The 25,274-nt window shown below is 34.5% G+C and overlaps 1 protein-coding gene across 3 annotated transcripts in view; it reads right to left on the bottom strand.

Annotated features, from left to right (window-relative positions):
* Positions 1 to 25,274, bottom strand: part of GRID2 (glutamate ionotropic receptor delta type subunit 2) — a gene marked incomplete at both ends in the record, with an annotated part of 1,377,541 nt that overhangs the window by 521,893 nt on the left and 830,374 nt on the right. For all 3 annotated transcript variants that reach the window (XM_082652914.1, XM_082652913.1, XM_082652915.1), the window contains one exon: positions 19,365 to 19,484. In XM_082652914.1, the coding sequence (XP_082509040.1) occupies positions 19,365 to 19,484 (120 nt within the window). The remainder of the gene's footprint in view (positions 1 to 19,364; positions 19,485 to 25,274) is intronic.

Below are 25,274 nucleotides of genomic sequence, written 5' to 3'. Positions count from 1 at the left end.
TCTCCTGTTTAATGAAAATATGCTTATTCAGATTGTATTATTGCTCCAAATGGCAACAATCAGACATTGGGAAATGCATGAGTCTGACTCTGAAAGATTTCTCATCTCAGTTTGGGATACAGATTCATATCAAACTTGAATGAATCAAAAGAAGAAATTCTCAAGCACAGCGTTTCAAATGCTTTTCCATTTAAACCCACAAAACTACTTTTATTCAAGCACTCCAGGGTAATAAAGCTTTCTATAGCTTCTGATTAAGAATTGCTTGAAAACATTTTCAGTAGATAAGTACTTTTCTCCTCATGAGAATCAAGTGACTTTCTCAGTGATTATATTCAGCTAGATGCATTCATTTTATTAATTAGACATTTCAAGGTCTAACCTATATTAATCCAAGATATTTTAAAATTATTTTTTAAAGTGAGATTCATTTCTCACTTTTGCTTATAAAAAAGAATTCCATAAATGCTTTTTTACTGTTATAATGGAGTTTAATAAACCTGATAAAGTGTATTTATTGTGGTGCTCTGAGGACAATGGTGCTTCAAGGACAAAGGATGACCCGGCCTGAAAAAGTTTCAGCCTTTCACCCTCTACTTGACTCTTAATCGCCCTCACCACCACATTGCGATGGTTACGAAATTCCTGAGCCCACCTGGGCGCCGGGATCTGTCCCAAATAAGGAAAGGCATCTGGCCTGTCCCACTCCCACCCTATAGAAGGAAGGTATATGTGCCTCGACCAATCAGTAAATGAAATTTTCACTCGGACCATTCCTTTGTTTTCCGGCTATAAAAACTGATCAATAGCACATGTTTGGACTCGACTCTCCCAGACTACTAGGAAGTTGGCCCACTATTCTGGCAGAGACCCTTCCCTCTAAGAAATTCTATCTTCTTTACATTCTGCCTTGTGTCTGGAAATCCTTTTCTAACCCGCATTCAAACCATGACATTTATTAAATAATTTAAAATCAAAGTTCATTGCCAATAAATGTAAACGTCCTTTATTGCACCTGAATTACTGTGATTAATAAAAGTGCCTCTAATTACTAAAAGAGCATCTCCATTTCCAAACATATTTACTTTCCATATTGGAAAGAACACTATGCAAACTTAGCTTTCTACACAACTTCAATAAATTCTTTACTAAATCCATAGAGAATTTACTGGAAAGATATTTAAGGCCCTGGTGAAAATGTTTACAATTTATAGCAAAAATGAAACAAAACAAAAACAACAGTTCCTCAAAATAACATTTGTAGCCTCAACAAGAAGTGGAACATATATCAGCAACATCTAAGTTGCATGAACTTAATAACTAATAATGATAATACTATGCATCTGAACAATAAGGCTTTATTTTTGAATAAAAACATTTAACCATCACCTTAAAAAACTATCCATCAGAATTCTTTCAAGTATGACAAAATTTTAGATGATACATATTTGATAATTTAAGCTCCTATGGAAACTGCAGACCAGGGTAAAAATAAGATATGGTTTATTTTTTAGTTTTTAAAAATCTTCCTTTATTATTTCTTCAATCATTTATATACTTTTTTAATGGTTAGTAAATGGGATTCAGCATGGACTACTAGTTTCACTATATAAAAGAAACAATGTGGACATTTATATATTTTAGTAAGAACTTAGAGTAAATATGAAAGTCTTTAACTATAAATTATTTTACATTAATATCTTTTCATAAAATCTAAGTAACCTAAATTTTATAGAAAAAAGTATCAAATATTAATTTTTAAGTTAAAACAAATATATCTATAATTCTTAGGGATTCTTTTTTATAGTTCTTATACTTTCAAATCTTCACCAAAGGAAATCATGTGAAGACATATTTCATATATTAAAAATAATGTTGGTTATGGCAAAATTTTTGAGGTTTATTATTATATGTAAAATTGCCATACTGTAAAACTACATTCAATATTTTTATCTTAATCTAAAATTAGAGTGTTTAATAAATAAGGCTACAAATTAATTCAACATAGTATAGTCCTGCTTCAAATAATATGAGATATAAACTGTATCTTCTAGCATCATAGAAAGTTATCTGGAAATAAATAAAATGAATTGTTTTGCCATTTTAAAAATAACACTTCAGAATGTTTTATGAATGCAAGATGGTATTGGAATGAAAGAATCACAGAATGCTATGTCTAGAAAGCAAACTCAATTTCAAATTGCAAGCAAGAAAACTTTTGCCCTCAAATTCTAAATTACTTGATACTTCTGACGAACTTTCAGAAATAGTTTCGTTCCTCTAAATACAAAGAGAATTTTAAAATATTTTTAACTTCTAAAACAAAACTTTTATTTGCAGAAAATCTGGAAAATATAAGAAACTAATAATAGGTGGTATTAGCTCAAGGTCTCAGTAACAATACTATACATTTGAATATCCTCTCCTCAAAGACCAAGAATAGAGTGAGGAGCATGCTGTTTGTTCACAACCATATGTTAATAGTCTCCATGCTGTTGGGGATGAAGGTCAGTTGTCAAACAGCAAATTCCTGTCTTTAGCAAAGTCAATATATTGCTTTTAGCATACAAATCACTTGTTTCAACCCTTTAAAAATGCAATAAATTGTGTTACTTGTTTTTATTGCAATATACCACCTGTTTATCAAGAAGGAAACCTTGGAAGAAACAGAATCCAAATTAATAGCAGAAACTTTAAAAGGGGCAATAGTTCATATATCCAAGCCATCCCAAAGTCTTAGAAAAGGTTTTTTAATATCATAGTTTCTATTCAAAACAAATAGCAAATATCAATCCCTTCGTTTTCCAGTTACCTTAGAAGAGCTTAATTGGGATGAAAGTCTTAATGGTGTCTGACTAGCTTTAATGTGTCAAATCACCTGGTCGCAAAGGAAAATAAAATTACTGGGGGGGAAAAAAGGCAGGAAGGAGGTAATGCAGTCAGCAGTGACCAAAAGCCATGACTACAATTTCAATTATTCATCACTGATATGAACACAGTATTTCGCTAGTTTGAATGAAGAGTCCCCAAACAAATGAGTTGTTGGAAGTTCTATTAGCAAATATGGTGAGATTATGTACCCAGACTATTAAAATTTTATAATCACTCCAATGTATAAAATCCAGTTCCTGTTGAAGGAGAATTTATAATCCCCTGAAAGAGTCAAGACAGGCCTGGGAGAATAAGAGAGATATATAATTAAACATTTTAATAGACTAATGAGAAATTCAGAAGTGAAAGAAAGCAGGTAATTTGAGGCACAATGACAAATCCCTGGGATTATACTTCAACAGAACCTACCATACCAGGAATGTCACTGTATAACAACTTAGTCTGTTGTGAATTTCCAACATATGTGAACAAATGACTCACATGCTGTGTGACCACTTCTTGGCACTGTTTGCCCACTCGTACAACCTCTTTGAAATGAATCTTTGATATCTGTCACTTACAGTTCAATCACAACAATGAGACCTTGCCAAAGGAGAACATATGAGCAGATGTCTCTCAATTCTGTGTATTCTTAGCTTAGATTGCTTTCATGATTATTGCTCTCATAGTGGGTCCTTAATCACCAATTGTGGCTGAAATCACATTGCGTAGGTGAGTTTGAGCTGAACTGAAGTTTCATCTGTGGTGGTGGTGTGTGTGCATGTGTGTGTGTCAGAGGTTGGGTGAGGCATATTCCAGTGTGTCTTACTGTGGGTGCTGTCCAATAGACTAGGAAGGAAACTGAACCTTGCCTCCTTTGTATCAGGTATGGCACTGAACTCTTAACCGAGTCAGTCTTCAGCATGTGAACTGATGAATCAGACTCTCTGGGTTTCTTTGTGAGCACATACATGTCTGTAAACATTTACTAAGAGTCTGCATGCCAATAGCAGCTAGTCCTGCCTGAAGCAGGACTCTCTCAGAAGTCATCTCAATCCAAACAACAGCTAACTCTTCCAGAGGTCACAGTAACTCTAAACATCATTGGATACATCATAAGATACATCATTGGATTCTCTCTTCTATGTAGTAATAGGAGATGGGTTCCCTTTGAATCAGAAATGATCCCGTCCACAGTATAGACTTTTCAAGAGTGCAGCATTCTCTTTAACCATCAGGAAACTGCCATGATCAATAATTTTGAAGGTCTAACATATTAGAAATTTTATAAGATACTAGATTGAATATCACATGACCTTGGGGTACAAAATATTTTCTTGAAGATGCATCAAAATAAAAACTCACAGAGCTAAGTTTATCATGTATATTATATGTAAAGCAGGGTGGGAGGACAAAAAAAGCTGGAGAGTTCACAATAGATTGCCAGTTCACAGCAATTTCTAGATTCTCTCCATGATATATGCCTTCCAAGATATAAATTTATTGTTGGAAATATGACAGTAAATAAGGATGGCAGATTTTCCAAGAATGAGTTTAATTATAAACACTGGGTTTATGCAGGCTATGTTGGCTACTAGATTCTCCAATATTAGCTTCCCATTGAACTGTAGCCCTCACAAGTTTGATTAACAGACGTGCAGAATTTTAGATTCAGAAAGGACAATAAACAAAACAAAAATGTTAATTTTTCATGTTATCACTGTGATTGCCATGCATAATGCTCTGTCAATCACACCGAAAATGAAATTCTTCCCCTGCCTCACATAGCAATTTCTTGTCAGAAGAGCAACTAGACTCTGCATTTCTTATATTGGCTTAAAAATGAATCACACAGATTACTGTCCATTTTCAAATTGGCATTATTTTAATTATCTCTCATTATGTAACCTACAAACATAATTTCACTTAATCCTTACAATATTAAGGGATAAATATTATTATTCAAATTTTACAGATAAAGAAATTGAGACTCACTGGGTTTAGTCCTAAAATCACAGTCAGTGACAGAATTTCAACCCAGGTGTGTCTGTCAGCAAAGGCTATGTAGTTTTCCCCATTACAAAATATTAAATCTAGCTTAGTTGAAAGTGATCTTGAATTACAAATACCAATAATTCGCAACAAGCCTGCACGTCTGTGGGCCCTTCCATTTTGCTTAGAATAACCAATGTATTTGCTAAAATAATCAATCCACTATTTCCCTACTCGCAATGATTCCCTGCAAACAAATTACACAAAATTTTTCCTAATAACCACTAAAATAAATGACTATATTTTTGGTGCCCAAGGGGCCAACTCTGCTAGGCATTAAGAATACAATGATGGAAATGGTGTAATCACATAAACACTTTCTAGTGTGGCATATCAACAATAATTCATGTGCACATATTTATTATTTTTCATTTGAATAAAGGAAAAACATGGCTGTTACACTTTTAGATGCAGAGAAGAATCTTATAGATTCTTATGTCAGTATGCACATGTGTTCATTAGTTCACTCATTAAATACTTAATGAACATCTACTATATGCCATGCATTGGGGGATATAGCAAAAATAAAGAAACATTCTTGTCTCATGAAGTCACATTGTAATGGGAAAGACAGACTATAAACTAGTAAATTTATTATATTTACCTGTGTGTATATAAATTATATATGCACGTATATATGCACATATATATGCACATATATGAGGATTGTATATATAATTACATGTATGTATATAATTTCAGTTTGCAAAAAGTGCTAGAGAGAAACATAAAGCAGGGTAATATGAAAAGGAAAATGTTATTTTAGATACTGCAGAATCAGAATACAAATACAACACTGAAGAATAACAGTACTCTATTTAATAATTGGCCATTTGAAGGCAAGGCTGTTATTTCCTCTTCCTAAGCACTAGGCAGTAAAACATTTCAATTCATTAAAAATGGACCAATGGCAATCTATATAATACCCTTTGCAAAAACAGTAAATTTTTCCCAAGAATACAGAGCTGTACGTTTTATATTTGTGGATTTAATGTTGGAGACCTGAGTAAAGATTCTAAACCTACCTAAAAAATGATTATACCGGGCTTCCCTGGCGGCGCAGTGGTTGAGAGTCCACCTGCCGATACAGGGGACGCGGGTTCGTGCCCCGGTCCCGGAGGATCCCACATGCCGCGGAGCGGTTAGGTCCGTGAGCCATGGCCGTGGAGCCTGCGCGTCCGGAGCTTGTGCTCCGCAACGGGAGAGGCCACAACAGTGAGAGGCCCGCGTACCGAAAAAAAAAAAAAAATTATACCTAGGAGCTAGAATATCACAGCTGTACCATTTTATTTCATCCACTTACATGAGAAAACAATTTTATGAAGATACTAAGCATTACTGTGCAATTAAGATTGGTTGTGAAACCAGTTTTAATCTATTTTCCCTGGCCTTATTTTCCTGTTTGTGATAAAGTTCAAAGACATTAAATCTAGAGTATTAAATTTTAATGTTGAAGCTCAGTCTTCACAATAAAAAGTGTGTAGCATTAGTAAAACCAAACCAAATGAAGAAGACTTCAGACAAGCAAAAAACCTATCGTGTCAATTCCTCTTCTAAGAAAAAAACACAAAGTGATCCTTTAAATTAACTATTTAATTTAATCTTTACTTTAATGTCTACTAATAAATTTAGTTTTAGAAGATTGAATAAGATATTATTACTTAAATTATTCTTCTCGGAAATTTTATATTGTGCTGAAAAGAAACAGGAACAACCATACTCTTGGAGAAAGTTTAAGGATATAGAAAACCTTGATGATTTCAAAATTTGGCTTACCTAATTTATCTTCAAGGATACACAGTGTCTAACACCTTGAATACAGCATCTACTGAATGAGTCACCACCTTACATCAAAGTAAAACAACATGTACAAAATATCAAAACAAGAAAAACCTTTGTTTCATCAGCATCAGTGAAAACTAAATAATCCTTTTCATATTCTCACCAAATTAAAAAAAAAAAAAAAGAAATCTCCACTCATACAATGCCAAGAGGGCTGAGACTAGTCCAAAAATCTGGGACTTGGTCAATCTCACATTCAAATCCTATACAGAAATAACCTTGCTTAGCTTATGAGAGCTGACAGTACCCCTGCTCAAGGTGATAAGGCTGCAGGCATTGTATACACTTAGCCACTGGCAGCAGAATAAACACTGACAACTTGACAGTTCATCAATTGGAAAGCCATTCACTCTTTTTGAGACCTAGAGATACTGGGAATGGAAACTTAATTTTAGACACAGGTCAGGTAAATCTATACTGTAATTATTTGCATGGCAAAGCTTTCCCTTGATAAGTATCTTTGAAGATATTATACATGTACTAATGTCCATGTGAAGGAACTGCCCCATTTATAAATGGAGCTAGCAATCTACAAACTAATTCATAATACTCTTAAAGTTATTTGAGAGCTAGATTTGAAACTTTATAAATTCAGTAATTAATTAAAATTGCAGTTTGATAGAAAAATATTTGAGTTATAAAAACAAATCAATATTTAAAAATTAACAATGCTTAATATTTTTTGAGTGTCAACAATGTAAAAGGCACTGTAAATATTTATGGTCTCTTATGTCAGTGCACTGGAATGTTTCAATACAATTTGGGAATCAGAGTATAGAAACATAAACAAATGATTACAGGAGTTCTTTAATATTATTTAAGAATAAAGTAGGCATAATTTGAAGTAAATGATTCATTTTAACTGAATGGCAATGATAACACATTACAGACTTTGAATTCAGAGCAAGGCAAAGCAACTACACTGATCCTGGAACTACACTAATCTTAGAAGGCTGAATGAAGCCTGCTTCTTCCACCCTTAAAATTATGAATTTTTCATTGTCTAGAAGCCATCCACCCTTCCAATCATGAATTTACACGTCTCTCTCTTCAAACACAGCTTCCTGGCTCTGAAGCTCCCTCACTTCATCCAAGCAATATCAGTTTCTTCACACTTGCTGAGGGCTCTATCCTCTCAAGCCATGCTTTCTCCCTGTTGTTGAGACTCCTCCTGCCTTCAGTAGCATAAATATCCAAGTGAGACTTCATGCTTCACCACCTCAGCCCTTCTCCTGACAATATCTTTACCCTCACTGCCTCATTGTACTGCTATCAGAAACAATAAAACAAAACAAAACAAAAGCAGTCTAATGAAATCCCAATCCTACATTAACACAAATTCATTCTGTCCACTGAATGTTGCTGGATAAAAAAATAAGAAAGCCATGTAGACTAGTGCTACAATGAATTTCTGGTCTCTAACTTCATATGAGCCAACAGACCTGCCTGGCAATTCTTCCGTGTTCCCTAATTTCCTCTCTCTGGTTTGCATCAGCAGCTCTTTCAAAACTTATTCACTGGCTATAAACTTCCAACCTCATTATCTCTAATGTTTTCTGCTATACTTTCTCTCCTAGCAGATAATCTCACCTCCCATTTGTCCAAGAAAAGATAACATATTTCCTAACAATTTCCTTAACATCTTGACAGCACACGTGAAAAGTTGCTTGCACTCACACCATTCTCTCCTTTCTCCTTCCCCCCATCCCTCAGGAAAATGATGTCCTTGGTGCCTAAGATTAAGTACTCCACCTAATTCTGGATCCAGCTGTCTCTCTTTCTCTTGGACTTCCATCAGTGATCACCTGTCTATCCTTTATCTTCTTTCTCTTATTCCCTGCTGCCTTGATCTGCGAGCATTCAAGCATACTCATCTCTCTTACATTCTGAAAATTATCCCCCTCCATTTCACAAAGTCATTTAGTGACCACTCTCATAGCCAAACAGGTTAATATGGTATTTACCCTTACTTACTCTACTAATCACCTTCCTTTTTACTTTTCAATTTGTTACAATTTAACAAGCATTACTGCTCCACTGAGATTTTCCTCATAAATAGCAATTATTTGCAATATTTTTTGATGCACTAGGCACAGTTCTGAACCCGTCACATTACTAAATCATTTAGGTTATACCTACCTCTGAATTTAGTAACATGCCCAATGTCCCTTGGTTTTAAGCAATGCAACAAGAATTTGAACAGTCTGATGTTAGCAGCCACATTCCTAACCCAACTGCTCTGTCTCTCCTCAGTTACTAATGAACCCTGAGTTCTTAAATTCAATGGACTCTCTTTAGTCCTTATATTACTGCTATTCTGCTACATTGCTAATCCCCCTCTATTTCTTGAAACACTTTCCTCTCAGCTTCTATTAGAATAGGACTACAATGATCATCCTTGTATATATATACACCTTCTTACTGAATTAGGATAAGTATTTTGGTAAAATACGGTAGTATTAGAATCACAAGGCTTTAGGAAAAGTAATAATAACATTACATGGGGTAGTTTACACAAAAGATATTGGAAGAAAGAAGAAACCTGATGCAAAATGATTATACATAAACTTAGGAATAATAATAGGGAGTAGGGAGGAAGGAAAAGACATAAAGTTTTTATAAGGAATTAAGTAATATTCATATAAAGACCTTTTACTTGTATCTGCATAGGTTCTACTGCAAATGAAATCATTTCTGTATGTATAACTTAATGTGTACAAAAGTCTTTTTTTTCAAAATAGGTAATGTTATATACTAATCCTGATTTCACAATTATAATAAGGTCTAAAAATGTTTTCTGATATCTTCCACAAGTAATTAAGTGACAAAAACTCCAAAGAAATATACATTACTTTCTGCTAAAAAATTGTGAAAATTTCATTTTCTGAACCTTCAGTTATATTTATACTAAATTTATTTTATGATTCTAGTTTAATTATTTTGTTTCCACCTGACTCTAGATAAATGTAACTCATTTCTTATTACTAAATACATAAATTTGAAGGCAGAGAATTGGCTCTAAGACAGACTTTTGCCAATAGTTCTGAAATTCTCTATGACTTAATGGTAATCTTTGATGCTCTCTAAGTCCTTCCTGATTCATGAATTTAGCTCTAACACCAGATACTTAGCATTAGTTGTTCACTCACCATAAATCCTATGTTGATAACCACAGGTTTTGCCATCATAAACCTGCTACACCCATGCACATTAGAGTGAGGTCCACACTGAGACACTCAATAGCGAAAATGCCGAAATATAAAAACAAAGACAAATCTTAAACTCAGCCAGAGAGGTAAGAGAAGATGACTGGCAGTGAGACAGACAGCAGAGTTATCAACAACAACACTGAAGCCAGAACCAGTACAGTGATATCATGAACGTGCTGAAAGAATAAAACTAGCATTTTGAAACTCTGTGTCTAGGGAAAGAATGTTTAAAGGAAGAAGATGAAATAAAGACACGTTCAGGTAAATAAAAACTGAGAAATAGGGCCACAAGAAAACCATCAAAAGAGGAAAATTTAAAAGTTATACTTCAGGCAGAAGAAAAGCAATTCTAGATACAGATGCAGGAAGGAAAAACAAGCAAAGAAAGTAGAAAATATGTGGGTACATATAAATAAATGTTTATTGCACAAAATAGTAAGGGCAAGACTTTTTGGAATACAAAAAGGTAACATTAAAAACATGAAGAATAATAATCTATTTATGTGAGAGGTAGATACATTAAGTAAATAAAGTTAAAATGTTGTTAAGTATGTTTGTTATCTGAGAGGAGGATGATGATATTAACTTTAGATGTTGATAAATAAAGTATGCATGTTGTAAATTCTAGAGGAACTATTAAATAAATAAAAACAGTATATAACTTACAAACTGATAGAGGAGGAAAGAGGAAATTAAAAAATATATATTAACAATCCAAAAGAAGGCAAGAAAGGACAAAAAAGGAACCTACACTAGGCAAGTCAAATAGAATGTACAAAATGGTAGAATGTACAAGATGGTAGACTTAACTCTAAATGTATTACTAAATATATTTCATTTAAATACATGTAATGCTCTTGCTTTTAGGCATAAATAGTCAAACTGGTATCATATAATCAATTATATAGTTTTTTTTAAGAGTAATGTGTGGAACAAAAGGATACAGGAAAAGTTAAAAGTAAAGGATAGTAAAAAGAAATGGCATTCAAATATTAATGGAAGGGAAATTGCTTTAGCTCTATTCATAGCAGACAAAGATATTATTTACAGAAGAAAGCATTATCAGAAGTAGAAGCCTTATAATAACAATTTAAGAGTGCTATTTATAAAGAAAACTATTCAGAAATAAAAATAAGTTCAGATCTTGAAATGTTTCAGATATTTAAAAGGATATTATTAGCAGTTTTATGCCAATACATACAGAAAAGAAAAAAAAACTTTAAAACATCATAAAAATAGTTTCTTAGCTTTACAAGAAGAATTAGAAAATATGATTTTTATTTTTATTTACTATGAAAAACTAGAATCAGTAATAAAAAATATTCCCACAAAGGAAATTCTAGTCCAAGTCGGCTTCATAAGGTCATCTACCAAACACTCAAGGAAGAAATTCTTCCAATCTTACATAACTCATAGAGAATAGAAAAAGAGGAAACGCTCTCCACCACATTTTATGAGGCCAACATAATCTTAGTATCAAAATCCAACAGAGGAAAATTTCAGGTAACCTTAATCATGAACATTAATGTAAAAACCTTAAGAAAAGTGGTAGCAAATCAAAAAAAAATTATGTAAACATTAACATAATTTTATATAAGTATAAAAATTAGGTTTATCCTAGGAATACATGAAGTTTCCTATATCTGATCAAAGTTAATAAAAAAGAAACAGGAAAACATTATATTTAGTAGTGTAATACTGTCATCTTTTTCTCTGATATCGATAATAATCCAAGGATGTTTATTATTATTACTTTCATTCAACATTGTCCTAGAGGCCCTAGTCAGTACACTAAGCAAGTAGAAATAAAAGGTGTAAAAATTAGAAAAGAAGAGATGAAATCATTAATCACAGATGATATGCAGAGAACTCACCAGAATTTACAGATAAATTATCAGAATTAAAGAGTGGAGCTGCTTCCACGCTGCACCCTGGGGTAGGTTTGGGTGATGAAGAAGGGTAACCAGATTAGTATGAAAAAGGAGGAGACCTGCAAGATGGAGGAGGATTAAGATGTGGAGATCACCTTCCTCCCCACAAGTATAGCAAGAATACTTCTACTTGTGGACCAGCGGCTACAGAACAACTACCGAACAACTACTGAACAACTACTGGCTTGGTGCTCCGGCCGACAGTTGGACCTGAGCCTCTGAGGTGGAAGAGCTAAGTCCAGGACGTTGGACCAACAGAAAACTCCCAGCCTCATGGATTATTAATCAGTGAGAGTTCTCCCACGGATCTCTGTCTCAACACTAACACCCAGCTCCACCCAATGGCCAGCAAGCTCCAGTGCTGGATGCCTCATGCTAAACAACTAGAAAGACAGGAATACAACCCCACCCATTAGCAGACAGGCTGCCTAAAGTCATACTAAGCTCACAGAAACCCAAAACACACTACCAGACAAGGCCCTGCCCTCCAGAGGGACAAGATCTAGCTCCACACACCAGAAAGCAGGTACCAGCACCCACCCCACCGGGAAGCTGACACAAGCCACTGGATTAACCTCACACACTGGGGACAGACAACAGAAGTAAGAGGATCTACGACCCTGCAGCCTGTAGAAAGGAGAACCCAAACACAGTAAGTTAAACAAAATGAGAAGACAGAGAAGCACACAGCAGATGAAGAAGCAAGGTAAAAACCCACAAGACCAAACAAATGAAGAGGAGATAGGCAGTCTACCTGAAAAAGAATTCAGAGAAATGACAGTAAACATGATCCAAAATCTCAGAAATAGAATGGAGAAAACACAAGAAATGTTTAACAAGGACCTAGCAGAACTAAAGAACAAACAAACAGTGATGAACAACAAAATAACTGAAATGAAATATACACCAGAAGGAATCAATAGCAGAATAACTGAGGCAGAAGAACAGATAAGTGAGCTGGAAGATAGAATGGTGGAAATAACTGTCATGGAGCAGAATAAAGAAAAAAAAATGAAAAGAATTGAGGACAGTCTCAGAGACATCTGGGACAACATTAAATGCACAAACATTTGAATTATAGGGGTCCCTGAAGAAGAAGAGAAAAAGAAGGGGTCTGAGAAAATTTTTGAAGAGATTATAGTTGAAAACTTCCTGAAAATGGGAAAGGAAACAGTCAATCAAGTCCAGGAAGTGCAGAGAGTCCCATACAGGATAAACCCACGAAGAAACATGCCGAGACACATATTAATCAAACAATCAACAATTAAATACAAAGAAAAAATATTAAAAAGCAGCAAGGGAAAAACAACAAATAAAATACAAGGGAATCCCCATAAACTTATCAGCTGATTTTTCAGCAGAAGCTCTGTAGGCCAGAAGGAAGTGGCAGGATATACTTAAAACAATGAAAGGGAAAAACCCATGACCAAGATTACTCTACCCAGCAAGTATCTCATGCAGATTCTATGGATAAGTCAAAAGCTCTACAGAGAAGCAAAAGGTAAGAGAATAAGCACCACCAAATCAGCTCTACAACAAATGCTAAAGGCACTTCTATAAGTGGGAAACACAAGAGAAGAAAAGGACCTACAAAAACAAACCCAAAACAATTAGGAAAATGGAAATAGGAACATACTTATTGATAATTACCTTAAATGTGAGGGGATTAAAGGCTCCAAGCAAAAGACACAGACTGGCTGAACAGAAACAAAAACAAGACACATATATATGCTGTCTACAAGAGACACACTTCAGAACTAGGGACACATACAGACTGAAAGTGAGGGAATGGAAAAAGATATTCCATGAAAATGGAAATCAAAAGGAAGCTGGAGTAGCAGTAATCATATCAGACAAAATGGACGTTAAAACAAAGACTATTACAAGAGACAAAAAAGGACACTACATAATGATCAAGGGATCAATCCAAGAAGATATACCAATTATAAATATTTATGCACCCAACATAGGAATACCTCAATACATAAGGCAAATGCTACCAACCATGAAAGGGGAAATCAACAGTAAAACAATAATAGTAAGGGACTTTAACACCCCACTTTCACCAATGGACAGACCATCCAAACAGAAAATAAATAAGAAAACACAGGCTTTAAATGACACGTTAAACAAGATGGACTTAATTGATATTTATAGGACATTCCATCCAAAAACAACAGAATATACTTTCCTGTCAAGTGGTCATGGAACATTCTCCAGGATAGATCACATCTTTGGATGCAAAGAAAGCCTCAGTAAATTTAAGAAAATTGAAATCGTATCAAGCATCTTTTCTGACCACAAAGCTATGAGACTAGATATCAATTACAGGAAAAGATCTGTAAGAAATACAAACACATGGAGGCTAAACAACTCACTACTTAATAACCAAGAGATCACTGAAGAAATCAAAGAGGAAATTAAAAAATACGTAGAAACAAATGACAATGAAAGCATGATGACCCAAAACCTATGGGATGCAGCAAAAGCAGTTCGAGGAAGAAAGTTTACAGCAATACAATCCTATCTCAAGAAAGAAAAGAATTCTCAAATAAATAATTTAACCTTACACCTAAAGCAAATAGAAAAATAAGAACAACCAAAAAAACAAGGTGGGTGGAAGGAAAGGAATCATAAAGATCAGATCAGAAATAAATGAAATTAAGAGATGAAGGAAACAATAGCAAAGATCAATAAAACTAAAACATGGTTCTTTGAGAAGATAAACAAAATTGATAAAACATAAGCCAGACTCATCAGGAAAAAAAGGGAGAAGGCTCAAGTTAACAGAATTAAAATGAAAAAGGAAAAGTAACCATTGACACTGCAGAAATATAAAAGATCATGAGAGACTACTACAAGCAACTATATGCCAATAAAATTGACAACCTGGAAGGAATGGACAAATTCATAGAAAAGTACAACCATCCAAGATTGAACCAGGAAGAAATAGAAAATATGAACAGACCAATCACAAGCACTGAAATTGAAACTCTAATTTAAAATCTTCAAAAAACAAAAACCCAGGACCAGATGGCTTCACAGGCGAATTCTATCAAACACTTAGAGAAGAGCTAACACCTATCCTATTCAAACTTTTCCAGAATACAGCAGAAGGAGGAACACTCCCAAACTCATTCTACGAGGCCACCATCACCCTGATACCAAAACCAGACAAGATGTCACAGAAAAAGAAAACTACAGACCAATATCACTGATAAACATATATGCAAAAATCCTCAACAAAATACTAGTAAACAGAATTCAACAGCACACTAAAAGGATCATATACCATAATCAAGTGCAGTTTATCCTAGGAATGCAAGGATTCTTCAATATATGCAAATCAAGCAATGTGATACACCATATTAACAAGTTGAAGAATAAAAACCATTTGATCATCTCAATAGATGCAGAAAAACCTTTTGAAAAATTTCAATACAGATGTATGATAAAAACTACTAGAGCTAATCAATTAGTTTGGTAAAGCAGCAGGATACAGAATTAATGCACAGAAATCTCTTGCATTCCTATACAATAATGATGAAAAATCTGAAAGAGAAATTAAGGAAACACTCCATTTACCATTGCAACAAAAATAATAAAATACCTAGGAATAAACCTACCTAAGGAGACAAAAGACATGTATGCAGAAAACTATAAGACACTGATGAAAAAATTAAAGATTGGGCTTCCCTGGTGGCTCAGTGGTTGAGAGTCCACCTGCTGATGTTGGGGACACGGGTTCATGCCCCGGTCCGGGAAGATCCCACATGCCGTGGAGCGGCTGGGCCCGTGAGCCATGGCCGCTGAGCCTCCGTGTCCGGAGGCTGTGCTCCGCAACGGGAGAGGCCACAACAGTGAGAGGCCCGTGTACCGCAAGAAAAAAAAAAAAATTAAAGATGATACAACCAAATGGAGAGATATACCATGTTCTTGGATTGGAAGAATCAATATTGTGAAAATGACTATATAACACAAAGCAATCTACAGATTCAGCGCAATCTCCATCAAACTACCAATGGTATTTTTCAGAGAACTAGAACAAAAAAATTCATGATTTGTATGGAAACACAAAAGACCCTGAATAGCCAAAGCAATCTTGAGAAAGAAAAACGGAGCTGGAGGTATCAGGCTCCCTTACTTTAGACTATACTACAAAGCTACAGTAATCAAGACAGTATGGTACTGGCACAAAAACAGAAATATAGATCAATGGAACATTTAGAAAGCCCAGAGATAAACCCATGCAAATATGTTCACCTTACCTTTGATAAAGGAGGCAAGAGAATACAATGGAGAAAAGACAGCCTCTTCAATAAGTGGTGCTGGGGAAACTGGACAGCTACATGTAAAAGAATGAAATTAGAACACTCCCTAACACCATACACAAAAATAAACTCAAAATGGATTAAAGACCTAAATGTAAGGCCAGACACTCTAAAACTCTTAGAGGAAAACATAGGAAGAACACTCTATGACATAAATCACAGCAAGATCCTTTTTGACCCACCTCCTAGAGAAAGGGAAATAAAAACAAAAATGAACAAATGGGACCTAATGAAACTTAAAAGCTTTTGCCCAGCAAAGGAAACCATAAACAAGATGAAAGGACAACCTTCAGGATGGGAGAAAATATTTGCAAACGAAACAACTGACAAAGGATTAATCTCCAAAACATATAAGCAGCTCATGCAGCTCAGTATCAAAAAAACAAACAACCTAATCCAAAAATTGGCAGAAGACCTAAATAGATATTTCTCCAAAGAAGGTATACAGATTGCCAAGAAATATATGAAAGGATGCTCAGCATCACTAATAATTAGAGAAATGCAAATCAAAGCTACAGTGAGGTATCACCTCACACCGGTCAGAATGGCCATCATCAAAAAGTCTACAAACAATGAATGTTGAAGAGGGTGTGGAGGAGAGGGAACCCTCTTGCACTGTTGGTGGGAACGTTAGTTGATACAGCCACTACGGAGAACAGTAATGGAGGTTCCTTAAAAATCTAAAAGTAGAACTATCATATGACCCAGCAATCCCACTACTGGGCATATATCCTGAGAAAACCATAATTCAGAAAGAGACATGTACCACAATGTCCACTGCAGCACTATTTACAATAGCCAGGACATGGAAGCAACCTAAGTTTACATTGACAGAAAAATGGATGAAGAAGATGTGGCACATATATACAATGGAATATTACTCAGCCATGAAAAGAAACAAAATTCAGTTATTTGTAGTGAGGTAGATGGACCTAGAGTCTGTTATACGGAGTGAACTAAGTCAGAAAGGGAAAAACAAATACTGTATACTAACACATATATGTGGAATCTAAAAAAAAAAAAAAAGTTACTGAAGAACCTAGTGGCAGGACAGGAATAAAGACACAGATGCAGAGAATGGAGTTCAGGTCATGGGGAGGGGGAAGGGTAAGCTGTAACAAAGTGAGAGAGTGGCATGGACATATATATACTACCAAATGTAAAATAGATAGCTAGTGGGAAGCAGCCACATAGCACAGGGAGATTAGCTCCGTGCTTTGTGACCACCTAGAGGGGTGGGATAGGGAGGATCGTAGGGAGACGCAAGAGGGAGGAGATATGGGGATATATGTATATGTATAGCTGATTCCCTTTGTCATAAAGCAGAAACTAAAACAGCAATGTAAAGCAATTATACTCCAATAAAGATGTTAAAAAAAAAAAAACACACAAAATATAACCCAATAGGAAAATGGCCAAAGGACCTGAATGGGCAATTAACTCAAAAAGAAACCCGAGGAGCAAACAAATGCAGAAGATGCAGAATCTTTTTATAATAACAGAAATGCAAATCAAAATAAAAAGATATATCATTATACACTGAATAACTTAATAAAAATTTAAAAGTGTAACAAAACCAACATTTAGTGCAATTTGAATTTGTAGCACTGATGGAGGTATATAAATTGGTAAATATCTATGAAAATAGGTTTGAGATTATCTAGTAAAGTTCAGTGTATGTTTTCTTGTATTGCAGCAATTCTACTCCTGGATACAAATCCTACAGAAATACATGCACAAGTACAAGAGAATATATCCAAGATATACGTCTAAGAATATTCATAATATCATTGCTTATGATAGCCTAAAAGCAGAAACAGACCACAGCAAGTTGTGACACATTTATACATAAAAAAAGATACAGCAATATAAATGATTAAACAACAACTTCATTTAACAACAAGAATGCATAACACAAACACAACGAGGAATATAAAAAGCAAGAAGAAAGAATATATACTATATTGTGTCCATTGATAAATTGAAATATCAGAAAAACAAATATTTAATGATGCACACTTAGGTGATAAAATTATACTAAAATGTAAACAAATTAATATCATAAATTTCAGACTAAGAGTGATACTACTGAGAAGGGAAGTCAGGGATGTCAACAAGAAGTATAATGGGGGTTTTGGGATGCTTGATATGTTCTACTTCTTTACCAGAGTAGTGGGTGTTTCCTTTACAATAATTCACTAAACTATCCTTGTGCTTTATGTAGTTTTCTGTATGTTTGCTACGTTTCACTATAAAACAATTAAAAACACATTAAGATAGTTTCAACTTCTCTAGCTTAAATTTACCAAGAGGTTTTTATTGCTCATTAGAATAACTCTAAATTTCAATTTATATACACTTTTCTGCATCCTACACCTCAGCACTGGAAAGAAACATCTACTGAAGACTTTACTTTCAATGCAGCCAACTTTATACAGTTACAGATTTATAGCTATGAACTCTGTATGCACACTCAATTAACTTAGGTTTTTCCCTACCCAAAATATATAAAAATGGCAAATCAGAACTGTAGAAAAGTCATTTCTCCAGGGTTTTTACATTTCTCCTTAAGAAAGTTATTGGCCCAGTATTTCATGAAACATCCTTTATTGGCGCTCAACTTCTTACATGTGATCTGTAGTATAAAACAAGAGTCCATGTCCTGCAAACCATTTTTTTTTCTACTTATTACACGGCATAGATGCTGAAATACTGTAATGTCACATTTTATAGTAAACCTTCCCTCTTAATATATAAAATTTATCAAAGCTCTTATTCTGATTTTGTGCATGTTACAAGCTAAAAACCAAGTAGCTATGCATTGCATAAATATTAAATTCACTACTTTATAAAAATTAGTATTATAATGAACGGAAGATTATGCTAGCTCCCTAGGCAATGATCGGTTTAATTTTTTCCCTTTATTCTAAGGCACAGATACAATTTATTGATTAATACTTCTGATAAGTATGTAAGGTCATCTAAATGCCTAATTCTTCCCCCTCTTCTTCTCTCTCAAACTACAGTACAGACTTTAATGCATACCGTGATTGTACTGCATGGAGAACAATCAAACAAAACCATATTACTATAGGAAAAAGAAAATTTATCAATGTGTCTGGTCTTACTTTGCGAACACCTCGGCCAAGCTCTTCTCCATAGTTGGTTCCAAGAATTTCAAAGTGGACATTGGGATTGCCTCCATTTTCTCCAAATTCTAGCTCTCCAGTCAACCCACTAACTCCACCCTAAAGGAGAGAAAAGATACTGATGTAAGATTTTTGAAGATGTAAAATAATAATAATAGGAAGTTCTAGGAACACAATTTTCATCTATAAAATATTTTTTCAAGCATGCAATTATTAACAGGATATTTTTAATAGATACACAGCATTAATAGGAGTACAATTGAAAGTAGCCTTGAGTATCACTTAATCCAATCCCATCCACTCTACAGAAAATGAAATTTTGACGCAAAGAAGCAAATTGTACTCAAAATGCCATGTATGAACTGAGACTAAATCCAGGCTAGGATTTTTGCCTACATATGTTGTGACATGCATGGATCTATTAGTCAAAAAACAAGATACTTCCAGAGACCATAGAACATACTCTGGAAACAAGTTTTGACAATACTCTTTCTCCAGCACAATTCCTTTCTAATTTAATCTAAAATTATGTCTGGAAATCTTAAAAGCCATAGTTTTTAACTTATTGGAGTTTTGGTTTTCCTCCTTTAAGTATCTTTTTCAAATTAATATATCTAAATTAGTCTTGAAGTCTGTTTTTGATCTTAAATAGTAGTTCTAGCTGTTGTGATTCCTTGGGAATTTCCAAGCTTCATCTTTCATTCAACATGACAGATGTTCATTTCCCCAACAGATGGCAATATAGGTAATACTTCTCTCTTTCTTGTTTACCATTCTTTTCTCAGTTTAGTTTATCAGCCTTCACATTATTTAGGATTTTACAAATGAAAATAACATTGTGAGTCATGCTCTACTAAAGTATTTCTAACTTAGAATTTTGGCATGATAATCACATATATTTGGACAAATTACCTCAGTTTGTAAATTGCTTCCATTATCACCTCTGTGATGTTGATACTTAAATACATCTCATTTGCCATAACCTGTAACTCAACCTCTAGTCTTTTTTGGCAGGTATTATGCTGTCTGCTATATCTCCTACTTCATCTGTGTCTTATAGCCCATCACAAGACACTGAGTTCATAACAGCCATTCAAACAAATTAGTCCTTATTCATTAATGTTAATATTTAATCTATTTCATTTTTGCAACAGTAATAATCAACAAAACTGATCCTCTACTGTTATTTTCTAATAAGATAGCTTCTCTTTTATTATCCAGTTTTATTAATAAAAATATATTGAATTTGAAATATCTGTGCTCTTCTCATATGTGAGTAAACAGTCAATGCATGGATTTTGAAGTCAGACTTCCTGGATTTGATCAATGGCATCAGAATCTACTAGCTGTACAAACCTGGCTAAGTCATTTAATTTCTCTATGCCCCCATTTTACATCTGTTAAATGGCAAAAATAATAGTCTCTACCCCAGAAAATAATTATGTCTTATAATACAAGTAAATATAGAAGAGTGTTTGATAAATTATGAGAGCTTAATTACTATCACCATCATCATCATCATCTCCATGATTATTTCATTCTTTAATTTTGGAAGGTTTCTAGTTCTACTAGAAATTATAGGCATGCTTCTCCGTCTTTTGTTTTTTTTTAACTAAAGTTTACAAGGGTTGCAAAATTTCATTATATGCTTGAATATTTACAGGCTTTGGAAAATGTTTTTGTAAATCTGACTCAATTATATTTCATTGATTAGTATTTGGGAAGAAAAAGATTTATTAAAGCAGCTGGTCTAGGATCTATTCCCCCATTTTCTGATGTGTGTGTGTGGGGGGGTAGAGGGAGCAGCCCAGGGGGAGAAAAAAAAAGGAGGTAAATGAGTCTAATGCCCTTGTCAACTGGAATCCCAGGTAAAGAGATTAGTAATGTTTACTAGGAAGAAGAGTCTTATCTATAAAAGCACTTAGCAGTTTGTCCCGGCCTAAAGAATTATTATTAGTAGTTGTTAATTGGAGTAGTAAACAAACTCCAAATCTATGGATTAATGGTTTATGGCTCCCTGCAAAATGTCCTAAAGCTTTACACTTTCTAGGGCAAAAATGGAGATGTTTCATAATGTAAATGCTCTCTCTGTTTTGTAGGTAAGCCTACAAAATCTTTTTTGGAGACAGAATGTGCATGTATGTCCAATGTGGGAAGAAAGGGCTTGGGGGGCGGGGGAGCATACAGAATTTCCAATAATCTCTTTCTCCTTTGTGCTTCTTAATTGCCTGTGTCTGATATGGGTGAACTATCTCATTCTTGTACATGAATCTGATCCTGAACGTTCACTCAGTACTAATATCTCAAGGAACCCAATTTTCACTTAAGATTTTAAAGACTGGGTTAAGTATAGTGGATCTTATTATCATAAATATGTCTAAATGGCAAATTCTGTAGGAGTTTGACAAATATAGCTTATATTACTACACATAGTTCAAACTACTGGTATTAAGAAATCCTTTTAGAAGCACTTCTCTTGTCCTCAAAATTACACATTTACCTCAGTAATATCTCCAATTATATCAGAATCTTACATTTCTGACTTAGTACTTTATTTCTAGGAAAAGGAGGAAAGATATTGTGTATCAATATGATTGCTACATTGCAAAAATGCTATACTCCTGAAAATTTTAAACTTTAACCACTAGACTGCCTGGCACTGTATTATTATTATTGTTCCCCATCAATACTCATATGGCCACCCTGGGCCAATGTCTTTTCTTTGGCTTACATCTGGCACCTAGCAACTCAGTCCACTTAATCCACATTGCACATGATAAAAAAAAACCCATAAATCAGGGAACCTGCATTTAGTTTACTGTGGCTCCACTTCTCTTTTTCACCTTTTTGACTTCATAATTGATCTTCTTTATGCTGTATTTTCTCTTTTTTCAAGGTGTTAGTACTATTTCTTATTTTTTAACATCTTTATTGGAGTATAATTGCTTTACAATGGTGTGTTAGTTTCTGCTTTATAACAAAGTGAATCAGCTATACATATACATATATCCCCATATCTCCTCCCTCTTGCGTCTCCCTCCCACCCTCCCTATCCCACCCCTCTAGGTGGTCACAAAGCACCGAGCTGATCTCCCTGTGCTATGCAGCTGCTTCCCATTACCTATTTACATTTGGCAGTGTATACATGTCCATGCCACTCTCTCAGCAGTGTGAGGTGATACCTCATTGTAGTTTTGATTTGCATTTCTATAATGATTAGTGATGTTGAGCATCCTTTCATGTGTTTGCTGGCAATATGTATATCTTCTTTGGAGAAATGACACTTTTGGTCTTCTCCCCATTTTTGGACTGGGTTGTTTTTTTGATATTGAGCTGCATGAGCTGCTTGTATATTTTGGAGATTAATCCTTTGTCAGTTGCTTCATTTACAAATATTTTCTCCCATTCTGAAGGTTGCCTTTTCATCTTATGATTTCCTTTGCTGTGCAAAAGGTTTTAAGTTTCATTAGGTCCCATTTGTTTATTTTTGTTTTTATTTCCCTTTCTCTAGGAGGTGGGTCTAAAAGGATCTTGCTGTGATTTATGTTATAGAGTGTTCTGCCTATGTTTTCCTCTAAGAGTTTTAGAGTGTCTGGCCTTACATTTAGGTCTTTAATCTATTTTGAGTTTAATTTTGTGTATGGTGTTAGGGAGTGTTCTAATTTCATTCTTTTACATGTAGCTGTCCAGTTTTCCCAGCACCACTTTTTGAAGAGGCTGTCTTTTCTCCATTGTATATTCTTGCCTCCTTTATCAAAAATAAGGTGACCATATGTGTGTGGGTTTATCTCTGGGCTTTCTATCTTGTTCCATTGATCTATATTTCTGTTTTTGTGCCAGTACCATACAGTCTTGATTACTGTAGCTTTGTAGTATAGTCTGAAGTCAGGGAGCCTGATTCTTCCAGCTCTGTTTTTCTTACTCAAGATTGCTTTTGCTATTCAGGGTCTTTTGTGTTTCCACACAAATTGTGAAATTTTTTGTTCTAGTTCTGCGAAAAATGCCATTGGTAGTTTGATAGGGATTGCACTGAATCTGTAGATTGCTTTGGGTTATATAGTCACTTTCACAATGTTGATTCTTCCAATCTAAGAACAGGGTATATCTCTCCATCTTTTTGTACCATCTTTAATTTCTTTCATCAATATCTTATTGTTTTCTGCATACACATCTTTGGCTTCCTTAGGTAGGTTTATTCCTAGGTATTTTATTCTTTTTGTTGCAATGGTAAATGGGAGTGTTTCCTTAATTTCTATTTCAGATTTTTCATCATTATTATAGAGGAAGGCAAGACATTTCTGTGCATTAATTTTGTATCCTGCTACTTTATCAAATTCATTGATTAGCTCTAGTAGTTTTCTGGTAGTGTCTTTATGCTGGTAGATTCTCTATGTATAGTATAATGTCATCTGCAAACAGTGACAGTTTTACTTCTTTTCCGATTTGGATTCTTTATTTCTTTTTCTTCCCTGATTGCTGTGGCTAAAACTTCAAAAACTATGTTGAATAATAGTGGTGAGAGTGGGCAACCTTGTCTTGTTCCTGATTTTAGAGGAAATGGTTTCAGTTTTTCACCATTGAGAACAATGTTGGCTGTGGGTTTGTCATATACAGACTTTATTTTGAGGTAAGTCCCTCTATGCCTACTTTCTGGAGGGTTTTTATCATAAATTGGTGTTGAATTTTTTGAAAACTTTTTCTGCATCAATTGAGATGATCATATGCTTTTTATTCTTCAATTTGTTAATGGTGTTAATGGTGCATTACATTGATTGATTTGAGTATATTGAAGAATCCTTGCATTCCTGGGATAAAACCCACTAGATCATGGTGTATGATCCTTTTAGTGTACTGTTTGATTCTGTTTGCTAGTATTTTGTTGAGGATTTTTCCATCTATGCTTAACAGTGATATTGGTCTGTAGTTTTCTGTTTTTTGTGACATCCTTGTCTGGTTTTGGTATCAGGGTGATGGTGGCCTTGTAGAATGAGTTTGGGAGTGTTCCTCCCTCTGCTCTATTTTGGAAGAGCTTGAGAAGGATAGATGTTAGCTCTTCTCTAAATGTTGACAGAATTCACCTGTGAAGCCATCTGGTCCTGGGTTTTTGTTTGCTGCAATATTTTTAATCAGTTTCAATTTCAGGGCTCGTGATTGGTCTGTACATATTTTCTATTTCTTCCTGGTTCTGTCTCAGAAGGTTGTGCTTTTCTAAGAATTTGTGCATTTCTTGCAGGTTGTCCATTTTATTGGCATTTAGTTGCTTGTAGTAATCTCTCATGATCCTTTTTATTTCTGCAGTGTCAGTTGTTACTTCTTTTTCATTTCTAATTCTATTGATTTGAGTCTCCTCCCTTTTTTTCTTGATGAGTGTAGCTAACGGTTTATCAATTTTGTTTATCTTCTCAAAGAACCAGGTTTTAGTTTTATTGATCTTTGCTACTGTTTCCTTCATTTCTTTGTCATTTATTTCTGATCTGATCTTATGATTTCTTTCCTGCTGCTAACTTTGGGGGTATTTTTGTTCTTCTTTCTCTAACTGCTTTCTATGTAAAGTTAGGTTGCTTTTTTGAGATGTTTCTTGAGGTAGGATGGTATTCCTATATACTTCCCTCTTAGAACTGCTTTTGCTGCATCCCATAGGGTTTGGGTCGTCGTGCTTTCATTGTCATTTGTTTCTAGGTAGTTTTTGATTTCCTCTTTGATTTCTTCAGTGATCTCTTGGTTATTAAGTAGTGTATTGTTTAGCCTCCATGTGTTTGTATTTTTTACAGATTCTTTCCTGTAATTGATATCTAGTCTCATAGTGTTGTGGCTGGAAAAGATACTTGATACAATTTCAATTTTCTTAAATTTACCAGCACTTGATTTGTGACCCAAGATATGATCTAT

The sequence above is a fragment of the Grampus griseus genome, assembly GCF_964374135.1.
Source record: "Grampus griseus genome assembly, chromosome: 4".
Classification (NCBI taxonomy): Eukaryota; Metazoa; Chordata; class Mammalia; order Artiodactyla; family Delphinidae; genus Grampus; species Grampus griseus.
This window is presented reverse-complemented; position numbering and strand designations above follow the sequence as displayed.